The sequence below is a fragment of the Pipistrellus kuhlii genome, unplaced genomic scaffold, assembly GCF_014108245.1.
Source record: "Pipistrellus kuhlii isolate mPipKuh1 unplaced genomic scaffold, mPipKuh1.p scaffold_m20_p_1, whole genome shotgun sequence".
Taxonomy (NCBI): domain Eukaryota; kingdom Metazoa; phylum Chordata; class Mammalia; order Chiroptera; family Vespertilionidae; genus Pipistrellus; species Pipistrellus kuhlii.
The window spans coordinates 74,703,846-74,719,976 of record NW_023425404.1 but is presented as its reverse complement, the minus strand read 5'-3'; the positions used below and the strand labels follow the sequence as shown (position 1 = coordinate 74,719,976).

Here is a 16,131-nt window from a genome sequence, read left to right as displayed (position 1 = left end):
CCCGTGCAATTCTTCATTTTACCAATTAGGAAGCTGGTCTTAGAGCAGCAATGAATAAGCAAAGGAATAAACATGCCTTCAACCGCAGCCCTTTATCAAGGCAGCATGTAACTAGAGGGACATTTCTTATTCATTGGCACAGAGCACCAAGGAGTGCTCACAGGATGAAAATAATGAGTTGTCACAGCATCTCTGCTCATACCTAATGGTCTTTTCTCTCCTCTGCCCTCAATGAGGTTCTACGCTGAGGCCAAGTAAGAGCTGTTAATGTTTTGCATGTGTGAAGGCCTTGCTAGGACATGGTAAACAGCCTTCCAGCCCAGCATGAGAAGGCCGTGTGTGTGTGTGTGTGTGTGTGTGTGTGTGTGTTCCCAGCTCATTTACACGAGTGCACTCTGTGTAAATTGTTTATGTGCATGCAGCTGTTTTTTAAGTGGAGAAGAAAGAGGCACTTGTTTGGGATCATTTCTTTTGCATATTCCACTGAACTGATTCATTGTCAGATATTTACTTAGACAAAGTAAAAGCTACTAGGTACATTGTAAAATATTTGCAATATTCCTTTAATTAGTTAGAACTTAGCAAAGTAAGGATCACATGAGTCACATGTTTCAGCAACTATCAAGATTCAGTAGCTGAATGAGGTGGCTTTACAGGCAATATTGATCAGATTGAAAGTAGGTATAGCCCTGGCCAGTTTGGCTAGTGAATGGAGTGTCAGTCTGCAGACTCAAGGGTCCCGGGTTCGGTTCTAGTCAAGAACATGTAACTTGGTTGCAGGCACATACCCAGTGAGGAGTTTCTTTCTCATCGATGTTTCTAACTCCCTCTCCCATACTCTCTGTAGAGAATCAATAAAATCTATTTTTTTAAAAAAGAAAGTAGTTATAGTAGTACACAGTCACGCAACATAAACTATGTCTATTACCAAAAAAATATCTGAAAGAGATGACATGGTAAGAAAAGCAAATTTGGATCTAGTTAATTAAAACTACCCATCATTTTTGGCCATACAGCCATTTTCTACATCTATGTCTAGGACCCATTGACTCCAAAGCCTTGTCCACTGACTGGCCTTTTTCTTTATCCAATAAGGGGATAACCTGTGTTGAATATTACCAAATATTAGGTGTGCTCACTTTAACATTTGTATGGCCAACAATAATTATTGCTATCCTCACTCTGGGGTTTTGTAGATTGTCAAGAAGTATGAGGGTTGGGCTTTGGAGAGAAGAGAAGAGAAAAAGAAAGAGAGGAATTACTGTAATGTCCAATGCATGTAAAAATTATTCTTCTTTCTTTTAAGAAAAATGTTTGAATTCAAGTGTAAAGGTAATGCATATTTAGCTTAGAAAACACCAAAAATATGTATTTCTGTGTATAAATAAGTGTATAAATGTACTAAAATAACCTAGAGTAGCACTGTCCAATAGAAATGTAATGTGAGCCACATGCCCTAATAACTATATTTAAAAAAATGTAAAAAGAAACAGATGAAATTAATTTAATACTATATTTTGTTTAACCCAATATATCCAAAAAAGTATCATTTCAATATGTAATCACTCTAAAAATTATTAGATAATTTACACTATATTTTTATACTTAGTCGTTAAATCTCATGTATATTTTATGCTTATAAGCACATTTAAATTTTAATTAGAGCATTTCAAGTGCTGAATAGCCAAATGTGGACAGTCATGTCCTTATAGGAAAATGCATGTCTAGGGGAATTAATACAAACTTCTCACTGGTTATCTCTGGAAAAAAGATTGGAGTGGGGGGAGAAGAAAGCAAGAATTTTAAGGATGTGGCTTTGTGTAGTTGAATGTTTAACATGAGAACATATTAAGTATTCTGTGAACATTTACTCTAAAAATTGCTCATCATATAAGACTTAGAAAATACAGAACAGTACAAATAAAAGTAAGTAATCCAAAAGAAGTGTTCTAATGGCTCTGCCAGGATCAAGCCTGCCCTAGGGAGAACCTTCCCAAGTGATCCTGGTAGGAATGACTTGCTAGCCCAGTTAGGACTCAAACAGTTCCTCTTTTGTTAGGGAAGGATAGAAGTAATGGTCACATCAAATGGTGTCAAGCTGTCAATACAGTCTGACATATAGTGATGGTTTAACGTGTTAGCAGTTATTATTACAACATGCTTTTGATGCAAATTTAAATGTGATGATATATGCAAAAGTCTTAACACAGCACCTGGTACGTGATAGGCACTCAACCAAAGATAACTGTTTCTAGATGCAAGTTGATCTTATAAATCCTTAAGTTCAAGCAGAGATAGGTTATCTTGAGATATTGACCTATTGATATTCAGCAGTCACAAGTGACACCAGTGTGGGCATGGAAACAGCTTACTGGGCAATGGGCAGGCTTCCTCTTTAGGTCATTCTCAGCTGCCATAGGATTTTCTTAGCCTGAGTTCTTTAGCAGGACCTAAGGGGCTGGCAGCCTAGTTCCAGTGCCTACTGACAAAGTCTTTAAACTCAGACACAGGTCCACTCTCATCAATACTAGCTGGGTATCTGCTTGCTGTAAACAACTAGCATATAGCAGAGGAAGTTAGAGATGACACTGAAAGCATTTAAAGCAGAATGAATTCTACCAGAATCGAGACATTTTTCCTCTGGAATGATCATATAAAGTTAATGTGTGTTATTGATCAAGCCTTCTTAGTCACTTCACATGAAGGTTGTGAACAAAGCTTAGCCCTTTTCAGGTAATTACAGTTACCAGCGGTGGTGGAACACTGGGTGGACGGGTGGCTGCAGAATCATGGCTTGGCACCTTTAAGGAAAGCAAAGACGTTTCCTCAGAGGCCTATTCTGCAAGTAGATAACTCCTGTTCTGCCAGTGCTGTGAGTTTCTGGGGCAGCCTGTCTCCCCTCCTGGGTGTGCAATTCCCTGCACACTGCACAGTAATTGTGGTTTTTCCTATTTTGTCAGCTTGAGGAGGTAAGTCACAAACTGGACCTTCAAACATGAAATTTTCCTAAGAAGTTGTGGTAGCTGAGAGGGGCTCTTCAGTGGAAGACAGACTACGGCAACAGTAGTTGACATTATGCTCATCTTAGAGGCGACTGCAGAGTGATGAAGAAGGAGCAAAAGACTGCCACGGTTCCTGGTGCGCAGAGCACGGTCTAGATACAGTGGTCGGCAAACTGCAGCTCACGAGTCACATGAGGCTCTTTGGCCCCTTGAGTGTGGCTCTTCCACAAAATACCACCGCCTTGGTGAGTCTATTTTGAAGAAGTGGTGTTAGAAGAAGTTTAAAAAAAAAATGGCTCTCAAAAAGAATTTCAATCATTATACTGTTGATATTTGGCTCTGTTGATTAACGAGTTTGCCGACCACTGGTAGAAGCAGGTTGTGGGATGTAAGTGGATGCCCTCTTGGCCCTGTGGGGAGAACATGGCTGGCAGAAAGCCAGAACAGGTCCCTCTGCAGCATGAGATCTAGGACAAGGGCCTCCAGCCCTTCAAAGGCATTACCTGCTGAGAGCAGTTATGTTCTTGGAGCCCCAAGTGCAGTTCCCATCGGGATTTCGCAGGAATGGCAGGTTCTCTTCTGGCTCCAGCTGCCTGGGTTCTCCCTTCTGTGGTCTGGGACTTATTCTCTAGCCAGTCATAAGTTACCCATAAAATATGGCTTCCCATCCAGGTTAGCCATAAACTGTTCTAAAATTTTAAAGGAAACTGTGGTTAATTTGGGTTATGATACTTCTCTCTTATGCTTCCAGCTTCTGTATAAAGTAATTCAATAGGCATGCTTGTCTCTCCTCCCCTTTTTTAATTGCCACCGTATCAGCCAAAGAGTATGAGCCCTGCCACACTTCCTCCAATCCCAACACGAGAATGTTGGCCAGCATCTTAAAGTCACACAAATATGGTAAACTGGTCAGTCACAAAATGAAAAAGAAAACCGGTCTCTAATTTAAATATGCTTGACCTTCTGTGGGGAGCAGACAAATCTCAGCTTTGTCGTGCTCTGGTTTGGTTCAGGGGGTGTAAAAACATGTTCAGATAACATCAGGATAGACCCCAATTTCCCCCTGTCCTTCAAACTAAATCCAAGGAAAGTGTTCTGGTTTGTAGTCTTTTTGGTTTAGGGCTAGCCCAAGGATTTCTCTAGTGGAGACTTCCAGTCTCGCCAAAAGTGTGACTCTGTAGCTAGTTGTCCTTACAGGAACTTTCTCCCCTCTTCAGTGGATGCACCATTTTTTATCTGTATATTTAGTTATAAGAACTGGAAACCTGGTATCAGTTGTGTGAGGCCAAGCACTATGTAGCTGGCCTGCTCTCCGCTAGCCTGGAAAAATGTGAATTTCTCCCCAGAAGCAAAATCTTGTATGAATTGTTTCCCAGTTTTTGCCATCACTTTGAAATCTACTTCAAAGTTATTATTTGGCTAACCGGTTATGTTTTTCCTTCCCTTGAGGTCTATAGGATTGGCTTCTGATGTGTGGAGGGGCACAGGTTTCCTTCTAGTCTGTCATTTTTATCTGCCTTACATATGAACATAATCATTCTCTCCCCCAAACATGAAGCTAAACCTTTAGGAAACTGCAAAAGCCTCTTTCTCCTCTGTTGAGTTTTGAAAGAAGTTCAGCCCGAGAAAGGAATAATGAGTCTTCTACATATGCTCTGTGATTTTAATTTTAGGATCAATAAATAGATAGCAAATGTATCATTGATAGAGTCTTGATAGATAAGGAGTTTTGTTTTAATCTGAGTTTGGGTAATATCACTAAATATAATGCTAAACACTTCAGCCTGGGAGCTTAATAACCTAACAGAAACCAATTAGATCTTTTATAATATCACAAAGCTTAGTGATTATTTTCTTCATAGGCAATTAGCAAATATTTAACTTAGATATATTATGTAGAGTCAACATAAAGTGAATAAAAGGACTGCATTTTGTGATCCTCTCTTTCAAGAGGATGAAGTTGAGTTATATGGAGAGCGAGTGTGTGGCTCTGTTTTCAGATAGTATAAAAGCCAGTTTCAAGGGCATGTCAACATTCATGAATGATGTATTGAGTTAAGTTCAAATTTTTCCTGCATTACTATGTGAAACACTGCCTGGAAACTGCTCAGCACATAAATTATTTCTTTCCAGTTCATGATTCTTGCGGGCAGAAAAGGGAATTATGTATATGAATCCATTCCTATAGTTATCTTTCAACAATGCCTAAGGCAGCAGCCAAGTTGCCTCTCTATTATCATTTACAGAAAATAGACTTCAGCCTTCCATTCAGCTGTGCCAGGAACCCTAGATTTTTGCTTTCTGAATGGAGACTTTGAAGTGATGGTAATCGCTACCATTTACAGAATATCTACTACATGCCAGACTGTGCAACATGCTTTAAATGTTTTTTTCCCATTTAATTTTTTTAAAAAATTCATGTAATCCTATAAGTTGCAAAAGTAATGCACAGTGTGTTTTTTCCACAAGTAATATAGGTCTATCTAATGAAAAAATAATGACTTCTGCGGACACCTCCCTCTAATCCCATTGTTCTGGTAACTGCTCACACACACTTAATATTTCAAATCGTCCTATTGTCCCTATGTGTGGTTTTATCTCTATTTTATAGATAGGGAAAATTAAGCCCAATGGAGTGTGAATGGCTTAACATTGAGCATTAACATTGAGGTCTCTTTCTTTTTATCAGGATAAAGAAATGTGGTTAAATAAGAAGCTTAGGGGAAAATCAAGTGCTTCTGGACCCATGAAAAAGCAGCCATGTTGTCAGGTTTTGGTTTGTTTTTTAGCAGTTCCCACTGTGCAGGCTGGCGGAGTCAGCATTGGTCACCCAGAGGGCCCCATGCTCCTCCAGGGGCCATTATTGGGCATCATCCTGGTGTCAATGTAGCTTGTGGTTCAGCATCTGGGGAGAATTTGTTTATAGCAAATCATTGTCCACTCACAGATTGTTTTAAAATAGATCTGTTTATCAAATGTAAAACTCCAGATACAACAAAAGTATATTTGGGGTATCTTTTTGTCCATAATCATCCCCTATTTAAATAAACTGTAATGATGAATTAGTGATGTATCTAAAGCTAAAATAAATTGCAAATGTGAGATTTTAAAGCCTAATTCTTCTCCTTTCACCTACATTTTGTTCTCATCTTTTTTTCAAATTTATGAAAATGCTTCAAGACTCCATTTGAGTAATGAAAAGCATAGTAATTATCTCTCTCCTGAAGAGCATGGGTATTTTCTACCTGAATGTAGCAATTGGGTCTTCTCTTTCTTAGCAAAGCAGGGCTTTTCTGAGGCCTCTGATGTGGACACTCACTTCACTGTTTAAGGACCTCACAGTTTGCTTTTCAACCTTGTGGTGAAATCTGGTGCAACACCCTTATTCTATTTGCTCTCAAACGCAGCAAAACTCACCTCACCTTAGGAAGCAGGAAAGGAACAAATGTGGAGCATGCTGTGTTTTAACCTGGTGTGCCGAGAGCTCTTCCCTGGCAGGCGGGACTGAGAAATCCACTGACACGCACCCCACACCTGGACCTACTGGCCATTCTCTGTTAGCTATTTCCCGGGGAACAGCTCACCACCGGAAACCCCTGTCTGTGGCCTCACAAGCCAATCAGAGCCAGCTATGGACAGCAGTGGGATGGAGGAACTCTAGAAAAAAAATAGCTTAGGCTGCCATAAGTCAGCTCAGTGATTTGTTGGTAATCATGGGCTCTCGGAGAGAAAGGAATCAGTGTCCTGGAGGGTTGCCTGGGAGATGGTCTAGGCAAAGGACCTTCTCTTTCCATTAAATGGCTTAAGGACTTTTTAAACTGAAATTTGATTCCATATTTCATAATTATATGGAATATTCTCATGGGTAGATATAAAAATCGCCAGCATATCTCTCCAAATAAAAACCAAAGCAGAAACATTTATGTTTCCAGGATATGAGCAAAGTGCTACACTTAGCATAGTGCAATGGCACCTAGGAGGTACTCAGTAGATATTGTCAAATAAATGGTGCTGGAAGAAACAGTGAGTTCCCACCAGTTCGCACTTGGCAACAGCAGAAGTCTAAGTTAAAGAAGACTGTGAGTTCCTTCAAATGGAAATACTTCTGGCAGGGACCAGTGAACTACATCTTCTAGAAACTTATGTGAAAAGCTGTGTGGTATCACAATATTAGCTACATTCCGACCCACTGTTCTTCCATGCTTGCAGCTCTGGTGCAGTCGATAAAAGGTACATCTAGGGAAGTTAGCATGCCATTTGGCCCACATTTGGTAACTAAATATGAAAATTGGAGTGAATCTAAATACTGGAAGGAACCCAAACTGTGGGTGACCTGCTGGGTTGGATAGTATTGGAATCATTTGGCTGATGATGCTAATCAGTCACCATTTGGTTTTGAAATGGAAGCCCAGTAATCAAATAAGTTTAGTAAAATTCCTTGTGTTTACAGAGGTCTAGTCAAAATTACTCTACATTTTCCTATTTAAGCATCCTGGTGGAAGTCACATTTTGCCTTTCTAATTAAATATTTGCTTACATGTGTGTGATGCAGCGTCACTGAATGAAGCAAAAAGCACACTTCTAATTTTTATGGGAATTTCAGTTCAGGTTTTCCTTAATCTCAAGGCCCTGAGTTATCAGAAAAACATATTTGTGTTATGATGTATCTATTACCTGTATGAGCTGGATTGTCAGACTCTGAAAATCTTACTACGTGTGTATAACAAGAATGAGCCCACAGAATGTGAACAGCACTGGATTAGAAGCAGAGTTCTGGTTAAACCACTTATCAGTATTTTCACGTTAGGAATATTACTTAACAATCCTTGGTTTCCTCACCTGCAAAATGAGGAGAATATACCTGCTGCCCACCTTACAGGGTTTTTGAGAGAAGAAATCATATATCTTACGATGGCAAATCTATTCAGAGCATAAAAGTGCAAACTTGGAGTTGTGAGGGTTGCTCAGTTTGCACATGACATTCACTCACTCTGTGATCTTTGGCCAGTAACTTGACCTTAGTTTCCTCATCTGTCAGATGGGGGTAATGATACAATAGTACTTAGCTCACACACTTGTTGAGAGGATTAAATAAGATACTATATAAAGTACTAAGAATCTATGATAGTGGATAATATTGATGAGCACTTACTGTGTTCCAGATACCTCCTAACATACATGATTATGTGAGGTAAAGGCCCAGTTAGTGTGTTTTTTCCATTCCCAGCCTTTGTTCCTGTGTGGCCTTGCTTCTATAAGCCAGAGCCTTATCATGTGAGAGTTCTTATCAATAATTCTTTCTGAGGGATAAGGAAGAGGCAAATTACAGGACCTACTGCTCCCAAGAGGAACGCTTCCAGGGTAAGGAACTAACCATGGAAGGAGATCTCTAGCCCGGAGGCTGGATTTGGTGAGCCACAGAGGAAGCCGACCTATGATTTGCATTCTGGATGCATTTCTTTTAGACTTTGTCACCAGGGTCCTGGGCTCTATCTGTTATTTGATTATTATAATTACTTTTTATAAGCCTTGTTGCTATTATTAACAGCTAGCATACAGTGACTTCTTACATAGGACATAGTTCATTGACTTACTTATCACAACAATCCTATGAAGAAGATTGCATTATTATCCTTATTTCATACATGAGTAAAGAGAAGATAAATCAGAGGATGAAATAATCACCTGGGCTAGCAAGTGGTACTGCTAAGACTCAGACTGTCTGGCTCTGACCCCCTATTTCTAGCTACTATATTACCCTTTGATTTATTTAATGATTCATAATGAGTTAAAGTTCAATAAGGCATTTGAATTAAAAATCCATGTGCTATACTTTCTTGTACCCACCTTACCACCCAAAGCAATGAGAAGCAGACAATAGACCATCAGTAAATGTCACTTGAATATTTGTTTGCCTTCACCAAGATCTGATAGAAGTCTTCTCTTTTAATTCTGATAATTTAGCACACTAGGATTTTTAAACAATAGAAACATCTTTAGATCTGTTTCATTTACAGGAAGCTATGCTAATCTGCATTTTTGTTTAAAGCTGTTGGTTCTTCCTTTGCTCTAGAATCTAGATGAGTTCTCGTCTTCCTGAACCGCAAGGCCTCAGAGTGTGTGAGGAGGGAAGGAAAGCCTGAGCTGGGTGCAGGGAGCACCACTATTGGTCAGCCTCGGCCCAGGAGGCCTCACTCCTGCCCTGTCCCTGCCCTGGCCAGGGGAACTGCCCCCTCTCCGTTCCCTGCCCTGAAGGCCCCCTTCCTCAGGGCAAGAGAGCAGTGCCGGGCAGTGTGGAGCAGTTCTGCTCAACTTATCCTCAAGTCTATTTTGAAAACCAAAATAAACAGTTTGGGTTGATAGTCAATGTGCCAGAACACAAACAAAAAAGTCCCATTTTGTAAAACAGAGTGAACTCTAACCTTCTGAGAATTTTTGGTTCTCTTATATGAAATGTCTTTTGTTGTTTTAAGATACATTCTCATGTGATTTTGTTCATGTTAAACAAGGATTTCCTGAAGCTCAATATAATTTATTATAATTAATACTCTAAACTGAAAAGATGATGTTTAATGTAGAATTGTAGCTAGAGCTTTAAAAACATTGATGAACAAAAACTATAGGATTTGCTATATAAACAAGCTCTTTTAATGCATCATGTTAATGATATAGCTATAAATGCAAATTAGATAAAAAGCTTTGATTGGATTTGCTCCATTTGTTCTGCCGATGCAGCTTTACTTACACATGATGAGAACACTTTAGTCAGAAAGCACATCGGACAGACAGGACCATGCCAGTAACCTGCTCCAGTGAAATAGCAAACAAATATCAGCCCAGCCACTTGCCTTATGGGCAAAACAATAAACAAATACTGAAAATTTCTTCTATTTACCATTGAAAATTTAACAAGAAATGATATCCTTTGTATTGTACTTCCAAAAGGAAACAACCTTTTTTTAAAAACCCACGTAAGCCATTGTAATTGTATTGTAATGAACAGTGAGCTCTTTAGCATGTTCCAGAAATAGCAGTAGACTGATTCCAGCAGTCAAGGTATTTCAACCTTGGGTAATCAATCAGAGTGCAAAGGAGTGAATTAGAGGTAACCCAGTACTCCCAACACCACTGATTTAGCATTTATCACAGCAAGTAATACACATGCTGATTGCCTGCCCTCTGGAGGGAGTCTACAATCAACTGCTCTTTAGCCAGGCCTGATTTCCAGCTTAACACCCATTTAAACTGTTGAGGCAATGTAACATTTGCTTTAGAACACTGAAATGGGAAGGTAAATACACTAAATTCAGGAACCAAATATAAATTCTTTTTGGATTATACACAGTTATGGATTAACAGTATATCCATATGGCTAATCCCCTCCATTAGTGTGGATAATCCAGAACTGAATACAGCTATTAACATGTTGAAAGTGGCGGTGGTTATTACATGACATTAGTTTCACTAATAACACCAAAGATGTTTCTCTTTGCCAACAATCTTCCCTTTAAGGCCTGTTGTTATACATGTAATTTTGTTTACTTTTTGGGTTTCCTAATTTTAAAAGCATGGATTTAGACCTGATTATTCATGTTTGGGAAAAGAGGTCCCTAATGATTCTGGCTTGAAGGGTAGCTAAATAGAAATTTACTCTATGTCACATTCCCAAAGATGATCTTTTCTGGCTTGGCCCCTCTCTCCTGCAGCAGCCATCCACCATGAGCTATGCAAGACTCATCATCAAGAAAGAAGGCTGGGGGCTCCAGGGCCTCAACAAAGGATTTACAGCAACATTGGGACGTCACGGAGTTTTCAACATGGTTTATTTTGGCTTCTACTTTAATGTCAAAAGCATTATTCCTGTCAATAAGGTAACTACTTTATCTATTAAAATCCTGGAGGGAGAATCTTATCAATGATGATAGCTACATTTGTGGAGTGTTTATCATGTCCCGGTCACTGTGCTGAACACTTACATCAGCCATGTAATTGGATCCTCACATCAACCTTATTTGTTTAGTGTTGTTATCCTGCTCTGAATTTGGAAATATCAAGACACGTGCCCAGGATCACATAGTAAATAGCAAAGCAGAGACTGGAACTCAAGTCTGACACCAATCACATTATATCTGAATGTGCCATTGCACATGAATGCTTCACATTTATCACTAATGGGGGTTTCTGGAAACTATGTTATTACTTAATTTTTATCTTAAAAGCATAACTATTTTTCAGAAAGTTTAAGTATTTGCGTTGCAAATAAATTCTGAGCTCATGAGTAAAACTGTCAGCTTAAAATTGAAATATTACCTAGATCTTAATTGTTAAATTTGCGTAAATTAATTAAGACAAGTAGTAAACAAATTCTAGGATCATTTGTTTTTGAAGCAAAATAATAATAACCATTATTATCTTTCAAATGGTAACTTACAGATGCCAGCAGCCTTTAAACTTCTAGAAGATAAAAGTAGTACAGTATATGCTTTAAAATGGGCATCTGTGAGCTTTTGTGAGGAATTTTCCCACCATTGGATCACTTTCTGGCAAAGAAAATTGCAACCCTGGAGGCAGCAGTTGGGGCAACATTTTTCACATGTAGGTGGTTTCCAGGAGGGTTCAGTTTTTCATTTAGCTCAGTACAGAAGCATTGAAGGACTTTTTATAAATAATAAAAATATTTCTAATGTGAAGTTATTTATACCTATATTTGCCAGCTACTCCCCATTTTTTAGGCCAAGATTTATCGCAAGTATGAGGACAGCTGAATCCAAGGCATGTTCCACCGTTAACCATCTGTGGCATTGCCTCACTCACTAGCCAAAGTTGTTAACGTGGTTTCACTGTATTTGTAAATCTCATTTATTGAGTGGAAGCTCGTTTTGTTCATCTGAAATCTATGATTGGCCACATAGGTAAATCCTCCCACTGACTGACAATTCTGACTCTGATGGAGCTCTTCTTCTCCTGTTGAGTCCATGAAATATAGAAATAGAGCACAATGAACACTTGGGGCCTGGGTGACATGAAAGACTTTGGCTCTTAATATATTAAAATTATTTTTAGCCAGAATGGGTTAAATAACATGAGGCTGAGGGCAAAATGAAAATGCAAGGCCCCTTGTTCAACAATTAAAGAGTTCAAGACAGCAATGGTAGAGCAACAAATCAAACATAAGGCCCTTCTAAGAGTAGGCTCTGGTGACTGCTCGAGTCACACACGCATGAAACTGACCCTGTCTTTTAGACTCTCAGATGAGTAATCCATACAGCATAGGTCAAATGTCTAGGCCTCCCTTTCTCCAGTTATCCAAAAGCTTGAGACAGATGGAAATTATACACAATGAAATAAATTATATAAATTGTTTACATATATTATGTAAGTATCATACAGGGTGGGGCAAAAGTAGGTTTATAGTTGTTTCATATGGAAATAATACAATACAATCTATATAATAAAGAGCCACGGTCGTAACCACCATTATAAATGAAGGCTCGACCAAAAGAGAAGTCAGTGCTGTGTTGCGCTGGTGACCCAGCACTGACTGCCTAGGGGACTGCAGATCAGGCTGAGGGAGAGGTAGGGTGTGATCCATAGCCTCTGTGGCAGCCATTGATCAGAACTTGCCTCTCTTTCTCACAGCTGGGCCTCCATTTCTCTCCAGGCCTCCCCTGGGGCTGCTGATCAGCCCTACTTTTCTGATCAGGTTCTGTTGATAGGCCCAGAAATGCTGACTGGCATAGAAACTGACTAATCAGAACCAAATCTGTGACAACTGTGAGAAGGCAATGGCTACTTAGGAGACAGAGCTTTTGATGCTGATTGGCATAGAAATTGACCAATCAAAACCAAATTGGCTGGCAGAGGAGGACAGTTAGGGATATCAGGCTGGCAGGGGAGGGCAGTTAGTGGTGATCAGGCAGACAGAGGCAGTTAGGGGCAATCAGGCTGGCAGGGGAGAACAGTTAGGGGTGATCAGGCAGGCAGGCAGAGGCAGTTAGGGGTGATCAGGCAAGTAAGCAGAGAGATTAGTGGTGATAAGACAGGCAGGCAGTGGGCTTAGGGGTAATCAAGCAGGCAGGCAGGTGAGTGGTTAGGAGCCAGCAGTCCCAGATTGTAAGAGGGGTGTCCAACTGCCCTAAACCAGTGGTCAGACATCCCCGGAGGAGTTCCCAATTAGAGTGGGTGTAGGCTGGACTGAGAGAAACCTCCCTCCATGCACGAATTTTGTGCACTGGGCCTCTATTAAAATAACAACATAAGAATGAACTGTGTTTCACATACTCACAACTGTAAATCTACTTCTGCCCCACCCTATATATTTCTTTTTTTTTAATTTCTTTATTGATATGGTATCACATTCCACCGTATATATTTCATTACATATACTACTAGAGGCCTGATGCACAAAGATCCGTGCAAGAATAGGCCTTCCTTCCACTGGCTGTCGGCACTGCCTTTGCTCTAGCCCAGAGCAGCCTTTCTGTCTTCCCATGCTGTCCAGAGGCACGGAGGGGCTGGGGCAGTATGAAAAGCCTGCATTGTCTCCATGGCAATGATGCAAGCGTCCTGCCCCCTGGCCGCTCAGCGCCTGTGTATGCAAATTAACCTTCCATCGTTGTGTTTATTTGCATACTCACTCCTGATTGTCTGGTGGGAGTACATAGGTCAATTTGCATCTTTCTCTTTTATTAGTATAGATATTTTTGCATGTATATTAATGCATATGTTAGAATGAATTTAGTTGTATTTAAGAAAGAAATTTAGGAAGACAATAAGATTTATATGGGGACATATGTTACTAATGCTTAAAAATAGCTACACGTACAAACTTCATTCTATAATTAATAAAAGTATATTATTAAAAAAAACCAGAAGCTTAAATATTCATTTTTTAAATGGCATCATGCTATTTGAAACTATGGAAAGAGTTCATTTATCTTGCCAGTTCACTGGGATGAGATCATACTGGCCCTCATAGTCCACACTAAGCATTCTTTTCTAAGTCTGAAGAGCACTGGGAAGCCAACCAAAGTTGTAAGCAGGGAAATCACTCTGGCTGAAGCATGGAATATGAGTAGAGTAGGGGTGCTGAGGGATAGGCGGGATGTAGAATGGAAATGATTTCAATGTCAGATGCTGAGGTATTGGACAGTGTTCATGGTGGAGACAATAAATGGACATATTTGATAAATCTTCAGAAGGCAGAATCTATAGGATGTGATAATGAAGTCTATGTATATGTTGAGAGCAGACGGGGAGAGTTAGGGGGGATACCTAGGCTTTTGACTTGAATAACTGAAAGGATAATGGTGTTAGTCACTGAGAAAGAAAACCTTTGAATGAGAAAAAAGTTTATGGGAGAATATTATGGGCTTAACCTGGAAACTGAGTTTAACCACATTTGGAACTCCAAAGTGCAGGCATTGAATGCTGATTGTGGGTCCTGGAGCTTGAGAAGAGATCTTAGACACTTAGAAGCCATCAGTATACCTGGGCAAGAATACCTTTACAGGATGAATGGTCTTGGGCCAATCACTTCTCTGCTCGGAGCTTCAGTTTTTTTAATCTGCAAATTAAGAAGCTAAGATTGTTTATTCCTCCTGACAAAATTGTTTTGAGGATTAAAATAAATAGTATGCGAAGCAGCTTGTGAATTTTAAGGTGCCGTAGAAGTGTTCATTGTGGTGGTGCTGATGACAGGGATGAGGGAGGGAGCAGAGGGGGCAAACTGGTGGTGGGAACAGTTAGCTTGGGAAACTACATAAATTTTCCCCAGTACTGTTTCTTTGCACTTAAATGAACACTGTGTTTTTTCTTACCTAGAACAAAGTCATTGATTTTATGTGTTCTGTAATCTAAGCCTGATTCAAAACTGGGAAACCAGTATTCTTTAAATTTAAGCCATAATAAATCAATCCTTTGTGAAGAGGAAGGTATGATAATCATTAAAACATGTTGAAGAACGTCATCAAGTTGTTAACCGCGAGGAGGAGATGCTATTCCTTGAAGGCTTTATTCCATCTTTGCTGCACGCTTTGGGCAGCTTATTTACAGGGTTATGATTTCAGTTCCCTCGTCCAGCAATGGGTCATTTTGTTGTTCCAAGGGAATTTGAGATTTCACCAACCCTGAGCAGCTCAGGATAATTCTTGATTTTTCTTTAACTTAATGTATTTTTAAATCTATAAATTGTCTTACATGTTTACCATTTTTTAATTATTTGATTTTACAAGAAACTGTCCATAAAGGTTATCCCTAGGGAGTGGAAATTGGAAATAGTGTGTGTGTGAGTGTGAGTGTGAGTGTGTGTGTGTGTGTGTGTGTGTGTGTGTGTGTATACATGCATGCGTGGGTGTATATGGATGTATGTGGGGTGGGGGCAGGAAAAAGCAAGAGCAGTGAAGGGAAAGTAATTTCTCTTTATACCATTCTGAGCTGTGGGAAGCGTCTATAATAAGCATGTAATAAATCAGTGAAAAATTTAATAGAATCTCATAAAATAGAGTACCTAGTTAACTTTTCACATTTTACTGAACTCCAGGGCTATGTCTACAGACGTAAAACAGTAAGTAAGCCCAGATAACTCAGGTCAAATATCTACCCCTAAAGCTTTTAACTTAACTCTTCAGATTGGTGATCTCTCATAGATACATGTTTTCAAATTATCACAGAAATATCCTGACCTTCTGGATATTTCATACTATTAAGACCATTTTTGTGGTCTCCCTGATTTTGCCTGATCCTCATCACAATAACTCATTTCCCGATGAGGAAACCAAATGGAAGGTTAAGGCCCAGAGCTGAAATTACTTCGGTAATTTAGTTGAGGTCACATAGCATAGGGAGGAAAGGATCCAGAGGCCAGCACCCTTCCCACTGGACCATTAAATGCTTTACTTCTACGTTTTACCTTAGTTATCTCTTATAGTAGTTAGTAAAATTTGAATAAGTGGCCCTCGCCAGTTTGGCTCAGTAGATAGAGCATCAGCCTGCAGACTGAAGGAACCCAGGTTTAATTTTGGTCAAGGGCACATGCCTGGGTTGCGGGCTTAGTCCCCAGGAAGCATGCAGGAGGCAGCCAATCAATGATTCTTTCTCATCATTGATGTTTCTATGTCTCTCTCCATCT

The 16,131-nt window shown here is 39.7% G+C and overlaps 1 protein-coding gene across 1 annotated transcript in view; it reads left to right on the top strand.

The window, feature by feature from the left end:
- The window catches only part of SLC25A21 (solute carrier family 25 member 21), a 497,159-nt gene that overhangs the window by 460,038 nt on the left and 20,990 nt on the right, over nucleotides 1–16,131 (top strand). The window contains exon 7 of the mRNA XM_036452249.2: nucleotides 10,709–10,873. Within this exon, the coding sequence (XP_036308142.1) occupies nucleotides 10,709–10,873 (165 nt within the window). The remainder of the gene's footprint in view (nucleotides 1–10,708; nucleotides 10,874–16,131) is intronic.